Source organism: Falco biarmicus, chromosome 5 (assembly GCF_023638135.1).
Source record: "Falco biarmicus isolate bFalBia1 chromosome 5, bFalBia1.pri, whole genome shotgun sequence".
NCBI classification, from domain to species: domain Eukaryota; kingdom Metazoa; phylum Chordata; class Aves; order Falconiformes; family Falconidae; genus Falco; species Falco biarmicus.
This window is the reverse complement of record NC_079292.1, coordinates 18,061,529-18,076,557: the sequence shown is the minus strand read 5'-3', so window position 1 is coordinate 18,076,557 and position 15,029 is coordinate 18,061,529. Positions and strand designations below refer to the sequence as shown.

General features: G+C 37.7%; 1 protein-coding gene across 11 annotated transcripts in view; it reads left to right on the top strand.

Moving 5' to 3' along the window:
• The window catches only part of MAGI2 (membrane associated guanylate kinase, WW and PDZ domain containing 2), a 755,552-nt gene that overhangs the window by 218,839 nt on the left and 521,684 nt on the right, over positions 1 to 15,029 (top strand). For all 11 annotated transcript variants that reach the window (XM_056340978.1, XM_056340976.1, XM_056340974.1 and 8 more), the window contains exon 2: positions 11,417 to 11,533. In XM_056340978.1, the coding sequence (XP_056196953.1) occupies positions 11,417 to 11,533 (117 nt within the window). The remainder of the gene's footprint in view (positions 1 to 11,416; positions 11,534 to 15,029) is intronic.

The following is a 15,029-nucleotide window of genomic DNA, read 5'->3' as shown; positions in this document are numbered from 1 at the left end:
CCTGATACCTGTAGCTGAGTGATTTTATGACAAACATTGCTGGATTTAATTGGTAGATTTGCATAAGTAGGGGCAAAACATCAAAGTTGTTCTGGAGATGTTCTGTAGCAAACCCAATGTGTGGTTCTGCACAGGGCTATTGAGGCCTCAACAACTTCATCTTCATTTTTCATATTGAAAAATATGACTCAATCTTTTACCAAAATTTAGACTGCTTTGATTGTATTTTTACTGTACATCTTCAAAGCTTGCCTAGAGTGATGGATGGTGCCAGAAAATACTCTGAATGGATTTTATATTAAGGTAACAGTTATTATCTGTCATTCTGTTGTGCTACGACAGGTTTGTCACGATATAAGGTGTTTCACTGACAAATTAATGCTTCTTTCAACCTTACGTCAAAACCAAGCAACCCCCTTGCCTTATTCATACCTTCATTTTTCTTTCCCAAACTAAAATTTATTCTTTATACCAGTCTTTTACTTCTTAATGTTAATTACTAATTATTAATTATTCTTGTAAGATTATTAATTGCTCTATAAGACTGCACAAACTAAGGATGATGAAGTTTTGGATGTCTTTAAAAAAGAAAATAGGATTACTTATGCGTTGTTATGCAGTCATTTTAAACAGTAAATCCTTTTTTATAGAGATTTTTCTAGGTATAGTTAGCTTTTTTAAGAAAATAGTTTTATAGTGAATTTGTGTATTATTTCTGACTTTTATATACATTTTAAAAGATTTTTTTTTTTTTTCTAACAGTCACCTATATAATATTTAGCCATCTTGGATGCCTTAGAGAGAATGCACCCCCTGCCCCAGGCTGGAAAGAAAACTTTTTAACTAAAGGCTCTAATTTCCAAGCCAGATCAAAATGAAAACCTAGATAATATATAGCCTTAGAAATGTGCCTGCTATACTTTCAATGGGATTAACAGTGCAGTCTTCTTGTAAAGCTCTAATTATGTTCACTGCTAGTCTACTTACTTTCTGATTGATGTAAGTCTAATAATGACCTGTTCAGTTAGTACTGTAACTGCCATTCCAGAAATTTCCAAATACTCCACTGATTTAATCTGCTCTTCTGTCTTGACTGAAATGCAGGTTTCTTAGCATGTAGCATGTATCAACACTTCAACACTAGCCTACAAGAACTGAATAGTGCATCCACTGGTCCTGTGAGCCCCACATGCGGAGGCGTTTGCCCACACTTGGCTTAGAAAGAGCATCACTTGCTCAGTTTCTAGCATGACTTTCATTTAGGTTCATGTGCTAAGAATTTTTCTGTTCTGTTAGTGGCTGGGCACAACCCTGGTTAACTTGAGTGACATGTGTAAGGTGGTATCACTGTGGTCTTCAGGCTGAAAGTAATATCATGCAGGGATGAAACAGAGAAGACCATGCCACTTATTTATGCTGAGTACTGTGTTGTGTATCAAGCCAGAGAACACCTTTTTGACCTCAGGCTTATTTGCATGTTTTGTGTTGTCTTAATTTTCCATTACTGAAAAATAGCTGTTAAGTACCTCCCGATTTAATTTTTCTCAGCATTTTCCTTTTGCTTTAACTTCATATGAATGCCATGACACTTGAATCAGGAAAATAGTTTTTGGGTGAAGGTTATATGTTTGATAATGTATATGCAATTCAGTCTCAGAGATTAGTAATAACTTTGTGAACTCTGCTTTCAAAGTTCAGTTTATATATTGCTAGTCGAGTTTGCTGAGAAGTTTTGTGAGTATAAAGTCTGCAAAATGGTGTTCTGCTATTTATGCAGCAAGCTATTAGGAAAGCCAGAAAGTAATGTATTATGGTAGTGATTTTTCACGGTACATTATGGGTTCAGACTGAGATGCTGCAAAGACTAAAAAACTGGGCTCCCATGATTCAGATACCAACCTAAATCATATTTTGTAACTATTATTAGAACTTACACAATGGTAGCTTCTGTCAGCTTGCTTCCCTCATAAATTGTGTGTTACTGGGATTATTTTACCCAGATTAATCTTTCTCTTTTTGCAAAATGTCAGCACACAATTCACAGCCTATTAATATGGCAATATTTTTTCCAGAAGTAAGGAAAGTAAGTCTCTGTCTCAAGCAATTAAAATTGTGCAGCTATGATTTCAGTAAAATACCTTTGAAATAATTCAAGTCTGGTAAAACTGTGCTACTATTCCAATCCAGTCTTTCATATTTTATTCAAATACATCTCAAACTCAAAGTTCTATCACAGTTGTCTTCCACAAAGAAGATAAAATTAAGAGTATTAGAGAAAAATATCATTTCCGTCCCTAGAAGATGAGCAATTGTCTTGCTGTATTCATAGAAAAAGAGTATGAAACAGAACAGTAACTTTTCCATTAAAGGTGAGGAGCAATTGCTGTCTACTTTTAGGAGTTTGTTTTGCCCATTGCAAAGCAATGACAGGAGAGTGTTTGTTCACAGTAAGACAATTTTGAACATACTCTTGTAAGTTCTACTTTTGGTTGAATAATAAAACCTGCAACAGATTCTTCCTGAAGACCAACAATCTTTCTGTGTAGCTCTTGACACAGAGTTTCAGGAGCAGGCAGCTCAGAGGCGAGCACAGAGAGGGCTCTAGAGGCTCTGGATGTGGAAAGCAGGGCTGGCTTTGGGTACAGGTGAGATGTGTGTGGTTGGTTCCTGACGTACACTGTCTGAACATGCCCTTCTTGTAGGTGTTCTGAGCGTTAAAGTTGCTGTTCCACCAGATGACCCCAAGAGAGGTTGCAGGGTTTCAGTGTTAGGTGACTCACCCTTGCAGCACAGAGAATTAAACTGACACAGTGATTGATGCTTAATTTGTACCCAGGCAGAATGAATGAGCCCCACATTATCACCGTTATTATGTATCAGAGATTAATGTTGCATTTGAGCTTTTTCAGAGAAGTTGATTTGTAATTGTGTTTTTTTCTAATGAGCATGCCGGTACGCAGCACACAGAATAGAAGCGTGGGGTATTTTTTTCCAAGTATATACACACAAAAATATTTACTGCAGTTCAGTTAAAAAATAGAACCTTACATCTTTATGCCTTTTTCCCCCCTTAAGTCAACTTGGCTATTGGACATTTGTGGGTGATGTGGATTTTCCTAAAATTCAAAACAGCTTCCTGGCAATTTATGCAACGTAAATAACAATATAAATGTTTTTCTGAAGCCAAATCCAGCCTTATTAGTTCTGTTCAAATGTTTTCAGTATGCTACAGTTGTTCTCTTACTAACCTTATTCTATGGGTTTTCGTCTTTGTGCCATCAATTTTCAAAGAGGTTTTGCCTTTAGAAGAATACCAATAAGCTGCTTTATTTCCATTTCCAACTGTTCTTGCTGAAGTCAGTTGGGACCTTTCTGTCATGACAAACATGGGCCTTAACAAGTTTCAAGCTCTGTTGTGGTACCCTTTGACCAAATCAAAGGAGATTTCTGTGAGTGGGAACATGTGAATGCCAGGTAGTATTTGAAGTGAGACTTCTGTAAATACATTCACATTTCAAGAGCAGAAGTCTGTCCTTGCAGACTGGCTGGGCTATATGTGACTGTGCAGGTTGAGTGTCATTTTTTACATTCTCACTTTGGAAGTAAATGTATAATCCCTTACAATTTAGTGTTTGTCAAAAACATCTGTAAAGGTAAGACTTATAGGAGCAGTCACAGCCTTTTGAATATCTCAGTAGCAATCATTAATGTTTGTGTGTAAATTATCAATCAAATCAGTATTATACCAGAGGCACCTACAAACAGCTGTTTCATAATTAGCTTTAGTAAATTTCAAAACCAGAGTAAAAGGCAGTTCATTATCAGACAGGCTTTGTAGAGAAGCAGGCAGTATTCAAACATAATTTTTTATTTCATTTATGCACTCACTAACTAGAACACCAAATAAAAAATAAGTATTCTCAAAGCAAAGAGCCCCAAACTTTCCTCTTTTTACCAGTCACGGTATTTCCCAGAAACTCCAGCCAAGAGCTGTGCTGGGTGAGAACAAAACCAAGTACCTCTAAATAGCAAAGCTACGCAATGCTTTTACTAGTTAAATGGCAGTTTTTTGAGGTTGACTTGGGAGTGCCTATCTCAAAGTCAATGTTGCATGCTGCCAGCAGGCTCTGGAAGATGCTGCAACTGGCGTCACAATGGAAGGCTGTTTTTCCAGCCGCAAGGACTGGAGATCTACTATTGCCATAAGAACTGAAGTTCAGTAGTCTGAGATACGGTACAGAGCGCAGATGTGTTTGGCTCAGCTGCTGATATAGTCTTCCTGTATCATTACAAACCACATTTTTGCTTCTGGCATGGTGCACACTTGGGTCTCGTATTTCAAACAGAGGTTTAAGGTTAGCCCCAATCCAAGAAAATAAATCCAGGGCATGATATGCTTTCACAGTATTCCAAAGATCAGTCTACGCCTGGCGTTGCTGGTCTCATCGCTGCTTCAGGGTGTCCTGTTGATCTGATCCTTACTCAGACTGCCAGGGTAGAAGGTACTGCAGGGACAAGTGTAACCCAACGGTGAACTGAACCCAGGTTGTCCTTAGGCAGTGAGGGTTCCTCCCTTCCCAGCAAAAGAGAAAATGGAAACTTTTTCCACTGTGAAGATCAAAGAGTATGCAAACTTCAGCCTGTCTCCATGTCTGAGGAGAGCTGGTGAAATACATTGCCCGTAGAGATTAGGGAATTACATATTTGTACAGAGACATACATCCAAATATGAATTCTCGTCATGGAGAAAATTATTCATTGTTTGGCTAGATTTTGCTGGGCTTTTTTAATACAATCTGTATATAGTACCATCCCTATGGAATTTATCCTGTAAGCACTACACTCCTGTATTTGAAAACTTTGAATTTAAAATGGTAGGAGGGAGAAATCAAAGGGTATATCTAAGGATCAAAGTGTAAATGTGCGATAAATATAATACACATGTATATGATACATGATATAAAAGATCAATAAGCAAAGAGGCTAGTAATATAATCCATGAACAAAGAAAAAAAAATAGGCTATAAAAGAGAAGGCCATTTCCCCGTCAGTATACTGTATCTTAAATCGTTTTTCGTCATATAAGGCACGTATAAGAACTCAAAGATGTACATTTTTCCAGAGCCTTTGCTCTTGCAATTTGTTTAGATCTTCAGTAAAAGATCATGAAATAGAATTTATTGGAGTAGTCCCAAGTAAGAAAGAAATTAATTTTCTTCTTGAGGAGTCTTAATTTTCTTGCATAATTCCCTCTTGGTTTTCCATCACACTTCATCTTGCCACACGTTCCACAATGATGATAGCTCAACCCTGATGGTTTGAGACTTTGCCGATAAGTCTGATGGCAGACTTGGCTGAAGGTAGTGGTGGAAGGAAGGCAGAAGTTCAAAAAGACCCACACACTTTAATTTAGGGATAGGAAGGCTTTAAAAATAAAATGTGTAGTCGTCAGCTAATGACTGGAATGTAACACATGTTCCTTATAATTTACTAAACCTTTTTAGTACTGCTTTCAGGTTGCTGTTACAGTGCTTTCATATTTTACATGGAAACCTGAAGGAAATTCCAGGGTTGAATATGCCCAATGTACGATGGTTAGTGAAATGCTAACACTCACCTTTATACTCCTCTGAGAACTGGATAGGTTTGTTGAGAATAATTTCCCTTAAATAATAGGCTTAGCTGCAGGCTGTATTTTAATAACAAACGCTTAGAAAATCCAACTGAGATTTTTGATACTGGAATTTTCATATTCTTACTTAAAAGTGATTTTTCTGGTTACTTTTGCCAGTTGAAGAAATTATTAAAGCAGACCATCTCCTACTGGTTCAGAAATGTTAAATGTATGACATCTTTATTGATCCAGTACTAAGATAAGACATACTTAATTTATTTTAAAAGTATTGTTTGTGCTACAAACACTTGCAATTCATATGAGTAATGATAATCATCAATCCATCATTAATGAATGCTTTCTTAAGGTTTTTTTTTTGAAGTTAATGCAATAAAATATCACTGGACCTATGGAAGAAAAAAAGTCTGATGTTCTTCTCCTGAGAGAACCATGTGGAGAAACTTTGAGAGAAGAGAGGATGTGGCAGTTAGTATTTTTTTATGTTTAAAATCTTTTCAGTTACTTTTAGGAAGCTCACAGTGAGAAATGTGTATTGGCCAGTGTGTTGCGGAGCCCTGGCTGGCACAGGCTCTCTCACAGCTGGCTAGTGCCAGACCCTCGCTGCTGCTCAAGCCTGCATTGCTGATTTTTGTGCACACACCAGCCTAGAGCTGTGTGGGTCTGGAGAACAAGGCTGGAGGAGGGGAATTACAGGTCACCTCGGGTTAGGTTGTATATACCAGAATGAAAATTCATGGAGCTTTTTATGGATAAGTGGCCATGATGTCACTGAATTGATGGGGATGACTGAAAGGGGTTGTATATGATAATTACAGATATTCTGAATTCTTAGGGAGCCATTTAAAAAAATATTCGGAAATGATCAATTAAACCATGTACGCAGCTTTTTATTTACGATGGCTATGATCTTCTTGCTATATCCTGGACAGAGTCACCCAAAAATTTTTTCTTACATCCACTTTCATGGGAAAAAGCCTTTCTTATATTATCACTAGAGAAAAGAACTAATAGAGCAGATATTCCTAATATCTGGTTTAAATAATTCAGGTGGTCAGTTAGATCATCTGTGAATGATGAAAGATAAGTTAGTCTAGCATGCACTGAACTATGTATCTTCTACTGGTGCAGAAGAAACCTGAGATATTGTCATATGCCCACGGAGGCATACCACAGTATTAAGGCAAAGTTTCAGGTAGCACCTCAGTAAATATTTGGGGTGAGACTCTCCAGTACAATAGTCCTACTGAAGCTGGTGAAAACCTGGTCCACCAAGGCATTTCAGTTTGCCAAATACATGTCTTATTGTTACAGTCAGGAGTGGGAGCTTGGTGAAAACAAGGGGAGACAGGCTGATGCAAGCAGGGCAACAGAAGAAGGGAGGCAGCTTGTACTAAAAGTTTATAAGCTTGTCTTTTCATAGGGTACAGGTCCTGAGATATTTCCTTTATTTTCCTCAGACACAGGTTGTGTACAGATGCAAATCTAGATGTGAGTCTTACTTATAGATATTTCTAATCAGGAATATTTATAGAACCCAGGGAAACAGGAATCTTTTAAATTTTAATCCCAGCAAATAAAATATCTAAGGCAAATTATTCTTGGCTGAGATGCAATTGATTATACTGTTGAAAAACAAATAATTTACCACATCAGGTTTTGGAAAGTCAATTTGCTGAAAGGTTATGATACAAGATGAGAAAATAGTAATCAGTGAATACTCAGAAATGTTTGTTGAGAAGTTATAACCGCAAAAATTGTGTTAAGGGTAGGAAATAAATTATTTAGAGCTAACATGGTAAGAACAAGAGGGACATTTGTGTTTGCAAGTAGTCTTTCACTGAAAAATGAAATACAAGAGTGGGCTCCAGGTGCAGCATCAGCGAGTTACTGAATAGAAAGTTACAGAAAAGCAGTTACAATGTTTAGGACTAGAGAAAATTATAAACCTTTATCCCTGTCATTTTCTCGGAAATGGCAATTATCTTCTTCAGTTTTGAATCTTTTAACGAGCTACACACTATTCAATACCGTTTTGTATGTGTGTTCTTTCTTTTCTGACTGGACTTTGCTACTTCATTTTATAAAGGGAAGGAAACTTGATAGAAATACATTAAAACACTGTAAAAAGATATACTTTGCTCATTAAATTCTTAAGTATAACATGCAAACAGAGCATTTTTTAGTTCATCCAAGTGTATCTAATTTTATAACCTCTGGAATCAAATTCAGTCACGGTTATGAGTTTGCCATCATGATTGGTAGCTGTACCTAAACCAGGCATACATTATGCAAGAGATTATTACTGGAAGTATTTAATTCACATCCTATATTTCCAAGCTATCAAAGCAATGGGATTCATTGGAGTGAAATGAAACTGAAACGGAGTATAGGCCTCAAGCCAGGGGGAAGAAAAAAAAAAAAAGAAAAAAGCCCTGCATGGCTACAAGCCAGGGTATACTCTATGGTGCAGTTGTCAGCCTCCTCCCATGGCAGCGGCCAACAAACGTTTTAAATTATGGTCTCTGGGTTTGGGTTTCTAAAGCTTGTGCTGTATAATACCTCGGACACACAACAGCTCTTCCTTTTCATGCCGTGCACAGCGAGCAGGATGTGGCCTTCGTGAGCTGGTTCTCCCTGAGCTCCTCTTCGTGAGCTGCTGCGCGGCTGTGGTGGGGTTGGTGGTACCAAGTGACAGGTGCTGGCAGCCCCTCAGCGTCGTTGAGCTCCTCACTGTGTGCTGGCTGGGAGTAATAGAAAACTAAGGGCTTAGGTTCATGTCAGGGATTTTCCAGCATGTAAATGGTTTTCAGTGTAATGCAAAAAAGCAAAATAAAGGAAAGTTGAATTTTATAGAAACCAAGTCAGTCACATGTCTACTGGATTGGATTGGACCACTAAATAGTGGAGTATTGTTACTGCCTGTAAAAACAGTTCATTTCTGCCTCTTTTTCTATGAACTTATTGACAGTGTCACTAAGTTTCTTTTTTCCCTCCAGAGTAAATCAAATGATAACATTTTCTGCCTGTTATTTCTGCCTTTTGGAAGACACAGTCCTGTTGTTATTACTCATGCTATTCCTGATTTATATAGTCTATAATACAAGATCTAATTCAGTGCTGCTAAATCAAGGCTGGTTTACATACTTGCGACTCACTATAGATTCTTGCAGAAAGTCTTATGGCCCCATACTAGCAGTCAAGATGTTGTTACGCTTGTAATTTAAAAGGATCAGGCTGCTGAAAAGCTCAGGTACTACAGATACCTGGAAAACACATTTGGAGTGAAGTATACTTTTGACAAGCATCAGGTAAAACAACAGAGCTTTTTAGGGATGAAAAGCAGAAGAATGACAATTGGAAGGATGAATTAAAAAGATTCTATTTGCTCTTCAGGATTCTCAAACTACTTCATTTTTTACACTTGCCAGGATGTAAAATTCATTGCTTTACCAGATTCTAAAAAAAAAAGGCTGCTTATGCCCTAAGGTTTGAAAAACGTTGGGTCAGAATGACTCAAAGAAGAATATTTGGTAATAGTACATGTGCTGTCTGTAGTTCATCTGACTGCTCTTTAAACTAGCTTTGCTAATGTTGCAGTATATACTCAGATATTAAGAAAAAAATAATGTTTCCCTTTTGCTTGGAAGCTGGTAAGTTTTTTTCCTCTGCACTGTGTACAGGTTTTATTTCTGTTACAAACTTTTGCTTTTGAATCTGTATGTAACAAATAGAAGGCTATAGATATCTCTTCTTGTAAATATATATATTTTATGCTCTAGTTCGGAATATGCAATTTGCAAAAAATATCAGGTTACTCTTTTTATTAAGTGCTTAGGAGGTTTTAGTGCATTCATTAACACATGGTGAAGTAAATGGCTGTGCTGGAAGCAAAAAGCTGTAAATAAAAAATGCACTTTGAGGGTCAGAAATCTGTGTAGGTTCCTAAACTTACTTGTGTCGTGAGTTGAATGATTCAGGTTTTTGTCAGCAGGCAGGCTACAGCTGTTGTTCTCGAGCTGGCATTTTCTGAGGCTGCCAGAAAGCATCTGCATCACTGGGCATGTCCTGTATATCAGAGTGAGAAGAGCAAGAGCTGCAGGACCTTTACTCTCTGCAGCCAGTCAGAAAGGACAGCTGATCCTGTTCAGGAGCAGAGCATCTCTCTGCAGCCTCCTCTAGCCCTCTAGCCCTCACCTCCTCTGAAATCTCATAAGAAATTGGCAGGAGTGAGGACGTTCTGGTCTGCAAACAGAGCCCGTTGCTAGAAACAATGTTAGTGGTACCAAAGTAGTAGACTAAGTGGCTTAGCTGGGATCCTGGAAGACTGGAGATCTGCATGGAAGTTCTCAGCCTCTGGGAACTGGGTACACAGGTATTTCTTTGTGTCTGTTATGAGTTGGGGCTTTTTTTTTTTTCTTCTTTTGATTATGAGAGTGTGCTGTGTTTTTGCCTTTAGCTAAACATGAGAATAATTATTTATGAGCTTTTTAAAAACCTGGAACAAAAGGTTTTGAAGTTATTGACAAAAAGCAGCAATAATAAGATTATGGACTTGTAATTGGCAGATTGATAGGAATAGCTGTAAGGAGAAGTGTTTTAATTTACAGCTATTTATGCTCTGCGGTGATTTTCAAATAATTAGGTAGGGATGTTATTTGTGCCTTTTTACAGGAAAATCTTTATGCAGTGTGTCAATAAGGCTTCTTGCAAAGGTTTCAATAGCAAAAGCCGTTTGAAAAAATGTTTTAAGGTCGAATGTGTGAAGCAACAAGTTAGGGATCTATCTGCCTGCAATTTTTCTTGCTGAGAATATATGCCCAAACTCAATGTAGTAATGATTTTCTGTATTTTTTCCTTATGTCAGAATTTCAGAGAATGAAGAAATTGAGTTATTTATAGACTTTTTTCCATAATTATAAAAATGATCCATACTCAAGGTTAAAAGAAATGTAAAAGTTTAAAGAAATGGAGAGGAACTATATCAGGACATTTTTGTTAATCATGTTGGATTAGATTGATAGGCCTGCCTTTAATAGTGGAACCTGGGACAATGGGCAGTGGCTAAATAATATTTTAAGATGTTTCATCCTAAACTTGTAATGAAAGTGGCAAATAGAGGATTTTAAACTGTTTTCCCCCCATTTTTGCAGTGTTATGCTAAGGTGTTATATTAATAATGACTCTTTTCAGTAGTAGAAATAAGATGTGTACCCTTGCTTGCTATAGTACCTTTTTCAGATATGAGTACTATTAGAAATAAATAACACAAAAGATTATGTCGTATTTTATGATTTTATGATCATCAAGTACAGCTACATTTCATTCTGGTTACACTTGGACTGAAAACACCGAATGTTTCAAAGACATTTTGAACCAATATTTTTTGTTTTAATAAGCATGTGGGAAATCGGTACAAGGTCATGGGGAACATAATATGTAATAATGTATTATTTGGATATATGTGTAGGTATAATAACGACATGTTCCAGTTTTGTACAGAAAAAAAATTGATCCTACTGACTATAATCCTGTATGTATTTTCTGAACTGTACAGATTTGGCCACTTAGTTGTCATTAACTGTTTTTAACCTTTACAGTTACCAATATTAAATAACATTATACCTACTGCATGCCTTAACCAGAAAGCTCTTTGTGCTTCTGTCATCCATTGTGACAGAAACATGAAGGAAAATGAGCCACTGAGACTTTACAAGTGATTCATTGCTTCCGTCAAAGCAATATATTTTAAAATCATGCTTTCATTTGTCTTTTCCTTGACAGGAGGCATTGTTGATAAGGACCTTCGTCACTACCTCAATTTACGGTTCCAGAAGGGTTCGGTAGACCATGAGCTCCAGCAGATCATAAGAGACAATCTCTACCTCCGCACAGTGCCATGTGAGTAGGGTGGGGATGAACAAATCTATTTTCTTAGTGGCAACAGATTATTTGAATTAATGCTGCTGAGGTCATTTGTAATGTGTGAAGAGGTGGACTCTAGATGAAGCAGTCCTCCTGTAAATAGGTCTGTGGCTTGGTTCATGTGTTCTGCGTTGTTGCTGAGAAACTGAACTGTGTAATGCTGAATTAATTTCTGAAAATGTATGGTGTTTCTGAAGTTGCAGTCTTACAAGCTGTGGCTCTAGAGTAATAATATTTTTAATTCTGCAGTTTCAGAAAGCACACATTTGAAGGAAAAGAAGCCCTGAGGTTTATGGGCTGGTTAAATTGATGTCAGACAGAGAGTTTGATCTGCCTTGTGTTTAACAGTTTTATACCTTACATAATAATGCTTTGGGGTTTAGAATACAGTAGGGCAACAGAGGAAACATGTAAACTAGGAAATTTTGTTGTTTAGGTGCAGCAGGCATGGCAATTGAAGTTCATATTGCCTTGCACACATGTTCTTTTGTTGTTACATAAGTCAATGGTGTCTGTATCTGAAATGTTCTGAAACTTCTAAAATAATTTTTATAGCTATTGACATTAGCCACCTATTTCCGCAGTAGACGTGGAATTAAGCAGAGTAATGTAAGCCTTGTCTGACTGTCAGGGCTGTGTCTTTCAGAGCAGATCTACTTGGTTGACAGACAATATATCATTTAAAGTGGGTAAGTTCCATTATTCTTCCCTTATGAAATAATCACTTGGTAGACAAAAAGTGGACCTTCTAGATTAGGCAAAAAAAGAGTGCACCTTTGAACTTGCAGGCTTGACACTGGAATGATGGGCAGAGGAAGGTACACTGAGTAAATGATTGTGCTACTTACATGATAGTGAGTGAAAGCTGTGGTGTTGTGAGTGCTGGTGTACATTTTTTCTTTCATTACTTTAAAGAATGAAGCTTTGAACAGCTCCACCAAAAAACGATGCTCAGGCATTTCCCTTTTCCTTTGGAAGGTGAAGATAAATAAAGTCTTTAATTTCACAAGTTACATTAATCCCTTGATTAGAAAGGAAGGTGGAGAAAAACATTTAAAAAATATTACCTGTATGCAGAAATCAAAACCGTTACGTTTATGTGAGATTTATGATGGATTAGGTTTGTCTGAAAGTGCTGAGAAACAATCACAGCTGAAGTGCAAATGCAAGTGCAAATATGCTTTTGAGATTAAATCCCACTTCTTAGGATGTCTGAGAGAGTCGTTAGCATAGGAGTATACTTACTATAGCCCCAGCATACACTTGTTAATGACAGAGATCTAGACTGAAAAGAAGGAAAACCCAACAGTATTACGACTGCTGCACAATGTAACAGATACTGTTTATTGGCAGTATGGGCATGATGCATATTTTTGGGGTTTGTTTTGTTTTTAATCAAGGCAATAATAAACTGTTTTCATTTGTCAAGTAAAACACAGGACTTAAAGAAGCAAATTTATTGTTCAAAAAGTAGCACTGCAACCATGAAGATCCCAATTTGGAACATATAAACACTGCTTTAACTTATCCATCTTCTGTGTCACTTTACATGGTTAGATTCTTAGGTTGTTATCATATTACATATTGAGCATCTTTAAGTGAGAACCAGATTTTAAAAAATAGCGTAGTAGTGCATATGACAGCAGCTGAATTGCTGGGTAAGCAGGCATATTCTTGGATAAAGTAGAAGACTCTTCAATAGTGGTGGTAGAAAAAAAAGAAAAAAATATAGTGCCCATGTGGTATATTTTCTTTGAAATTTTCTTGAAAATCCTGTGAAAGTAGCCCTTCTGAAATGTGGGAGTTAACTTATTTAAAATAAAGAAACTAAGAAATGCAGAGACGGTGATATGTGGCTAGCTAAAGAAGTTTCCATAATCATGTGAATGAAAAGGACACTGTTGCATATATTGCCACTCAGATATCCCCTCAATCGTAACGGCAGTTAATATTTTCTAATGAAATTTTATTCCATCTCCATCATTCATGTTTAGGAGGGAAAATGTTCTCAATGTGTTCTTTTTTTCATATAACTTAACTAGTTTTTCAATCGTGAACTTTTCAAGGGTGCTGGTATTCAATTTCCTACTTTGTATGGTCCTTTTTTTTTTAATTTAAGTTCTGTCTGTACGCTAAGAGTAATTGTTGCAATGGTTAGCCATCAAAACACTATACTTTACAACAGGTAGAGAAATTTCTTTAGTATGCAGCAGTAATATTTAACTGACTATAGCCCTTGCCCACAAACTCACATAATGAGTACAGACTAACCATGTGCTTATTACAGATCTTGCAACAGATGCCATAAGAGCAAAAGCAGCGCTCTATTTGCTCAAATTCTTGTGCAGACAAATATATAGGGAAAGCCAACTGCAGGCAACGTATTTTATTTCCAGTGACAAGGTTGTAACACAATGTCGTGGTTTAACCCCCGCCGGCAACCCAGCCCCAGGCAGCCGCTCACTGCCCCACAGTGGGATGGGAAGAGGGTTGGAAGAGTAAAAATGGGAAAACTCGTGGGCTGAGATAAAGACAGTTTAATAGGTAAAGCAAAAGCTGCACACAGACAAAGCAAAACAAGGAATTCATTCACCACTGCCCATGGGCAGGTGGGTGTTGAGCCACCTCCAGGGAAGCCGGGCTCCGTCACATGTAACAGTTACTCAGGAAGACAAACGCCATAATGCTGAATGTCCCCCCTTCCTCCTTCTTCCCCCAGTTTACATATTGAGCATGACGTGCTATGGTATGGAACATCCCTTTGGCTGGTTCAGGCAGCTGTCCTGGCTGTGTCCCCTCCCAGTGTCCCGTGCCCCCCCAGCCCTCTCGCTGGCCGGGCCCCAGAAACTGAAAAGTCCTTGGCTTGGTACAGACACCACCCAGCAACAGCCAAACCATCCGTGTGCCACCAACGGTGTCCTCACACCACATCCAAAGCACAGCGCTGCACCAGCTGCTAAGGAGGAAATTAACTCCATCCCAGCCGAAACCAGGACACATAAAGAGGAAAAGAATCTGAAAACTTGGTGGCAAACTTTTCTCTTTAAAAATGCACCTACAATTTTTCCTGTTATAGAAGTATAATTGCAAGTGAAACTAAGAGAACCTTTATAAAAAAGTCTTTGACCTTGAGTTTTTACTGTCCTTTGCATTTTGTTCAGGCTGACAGCACTGGCCCTAGCAGCACAGTGGGCATAGCTACTGGTTTCTCAGCCTTCTCGGTTAGACTAAGACATCTTTCACTTACATTAAATGAGTGAGTATCCTCTGTGAAACTAGGAAGCAGAGAACTAAATTCACACCTGTTTCAAATCAGAATAAGCCAAATGTAGTTAGGACAGGGAAACCAGTGCTTTACTGGATAAGAATTTGGATTGTACTTGATACCAGTGTACGTCCCTGCATGCAACAAAGAATGGAAGAGCCAAAAACACATGAAATGAGGATAATGGATCAATTCTGCCCTTGGAAA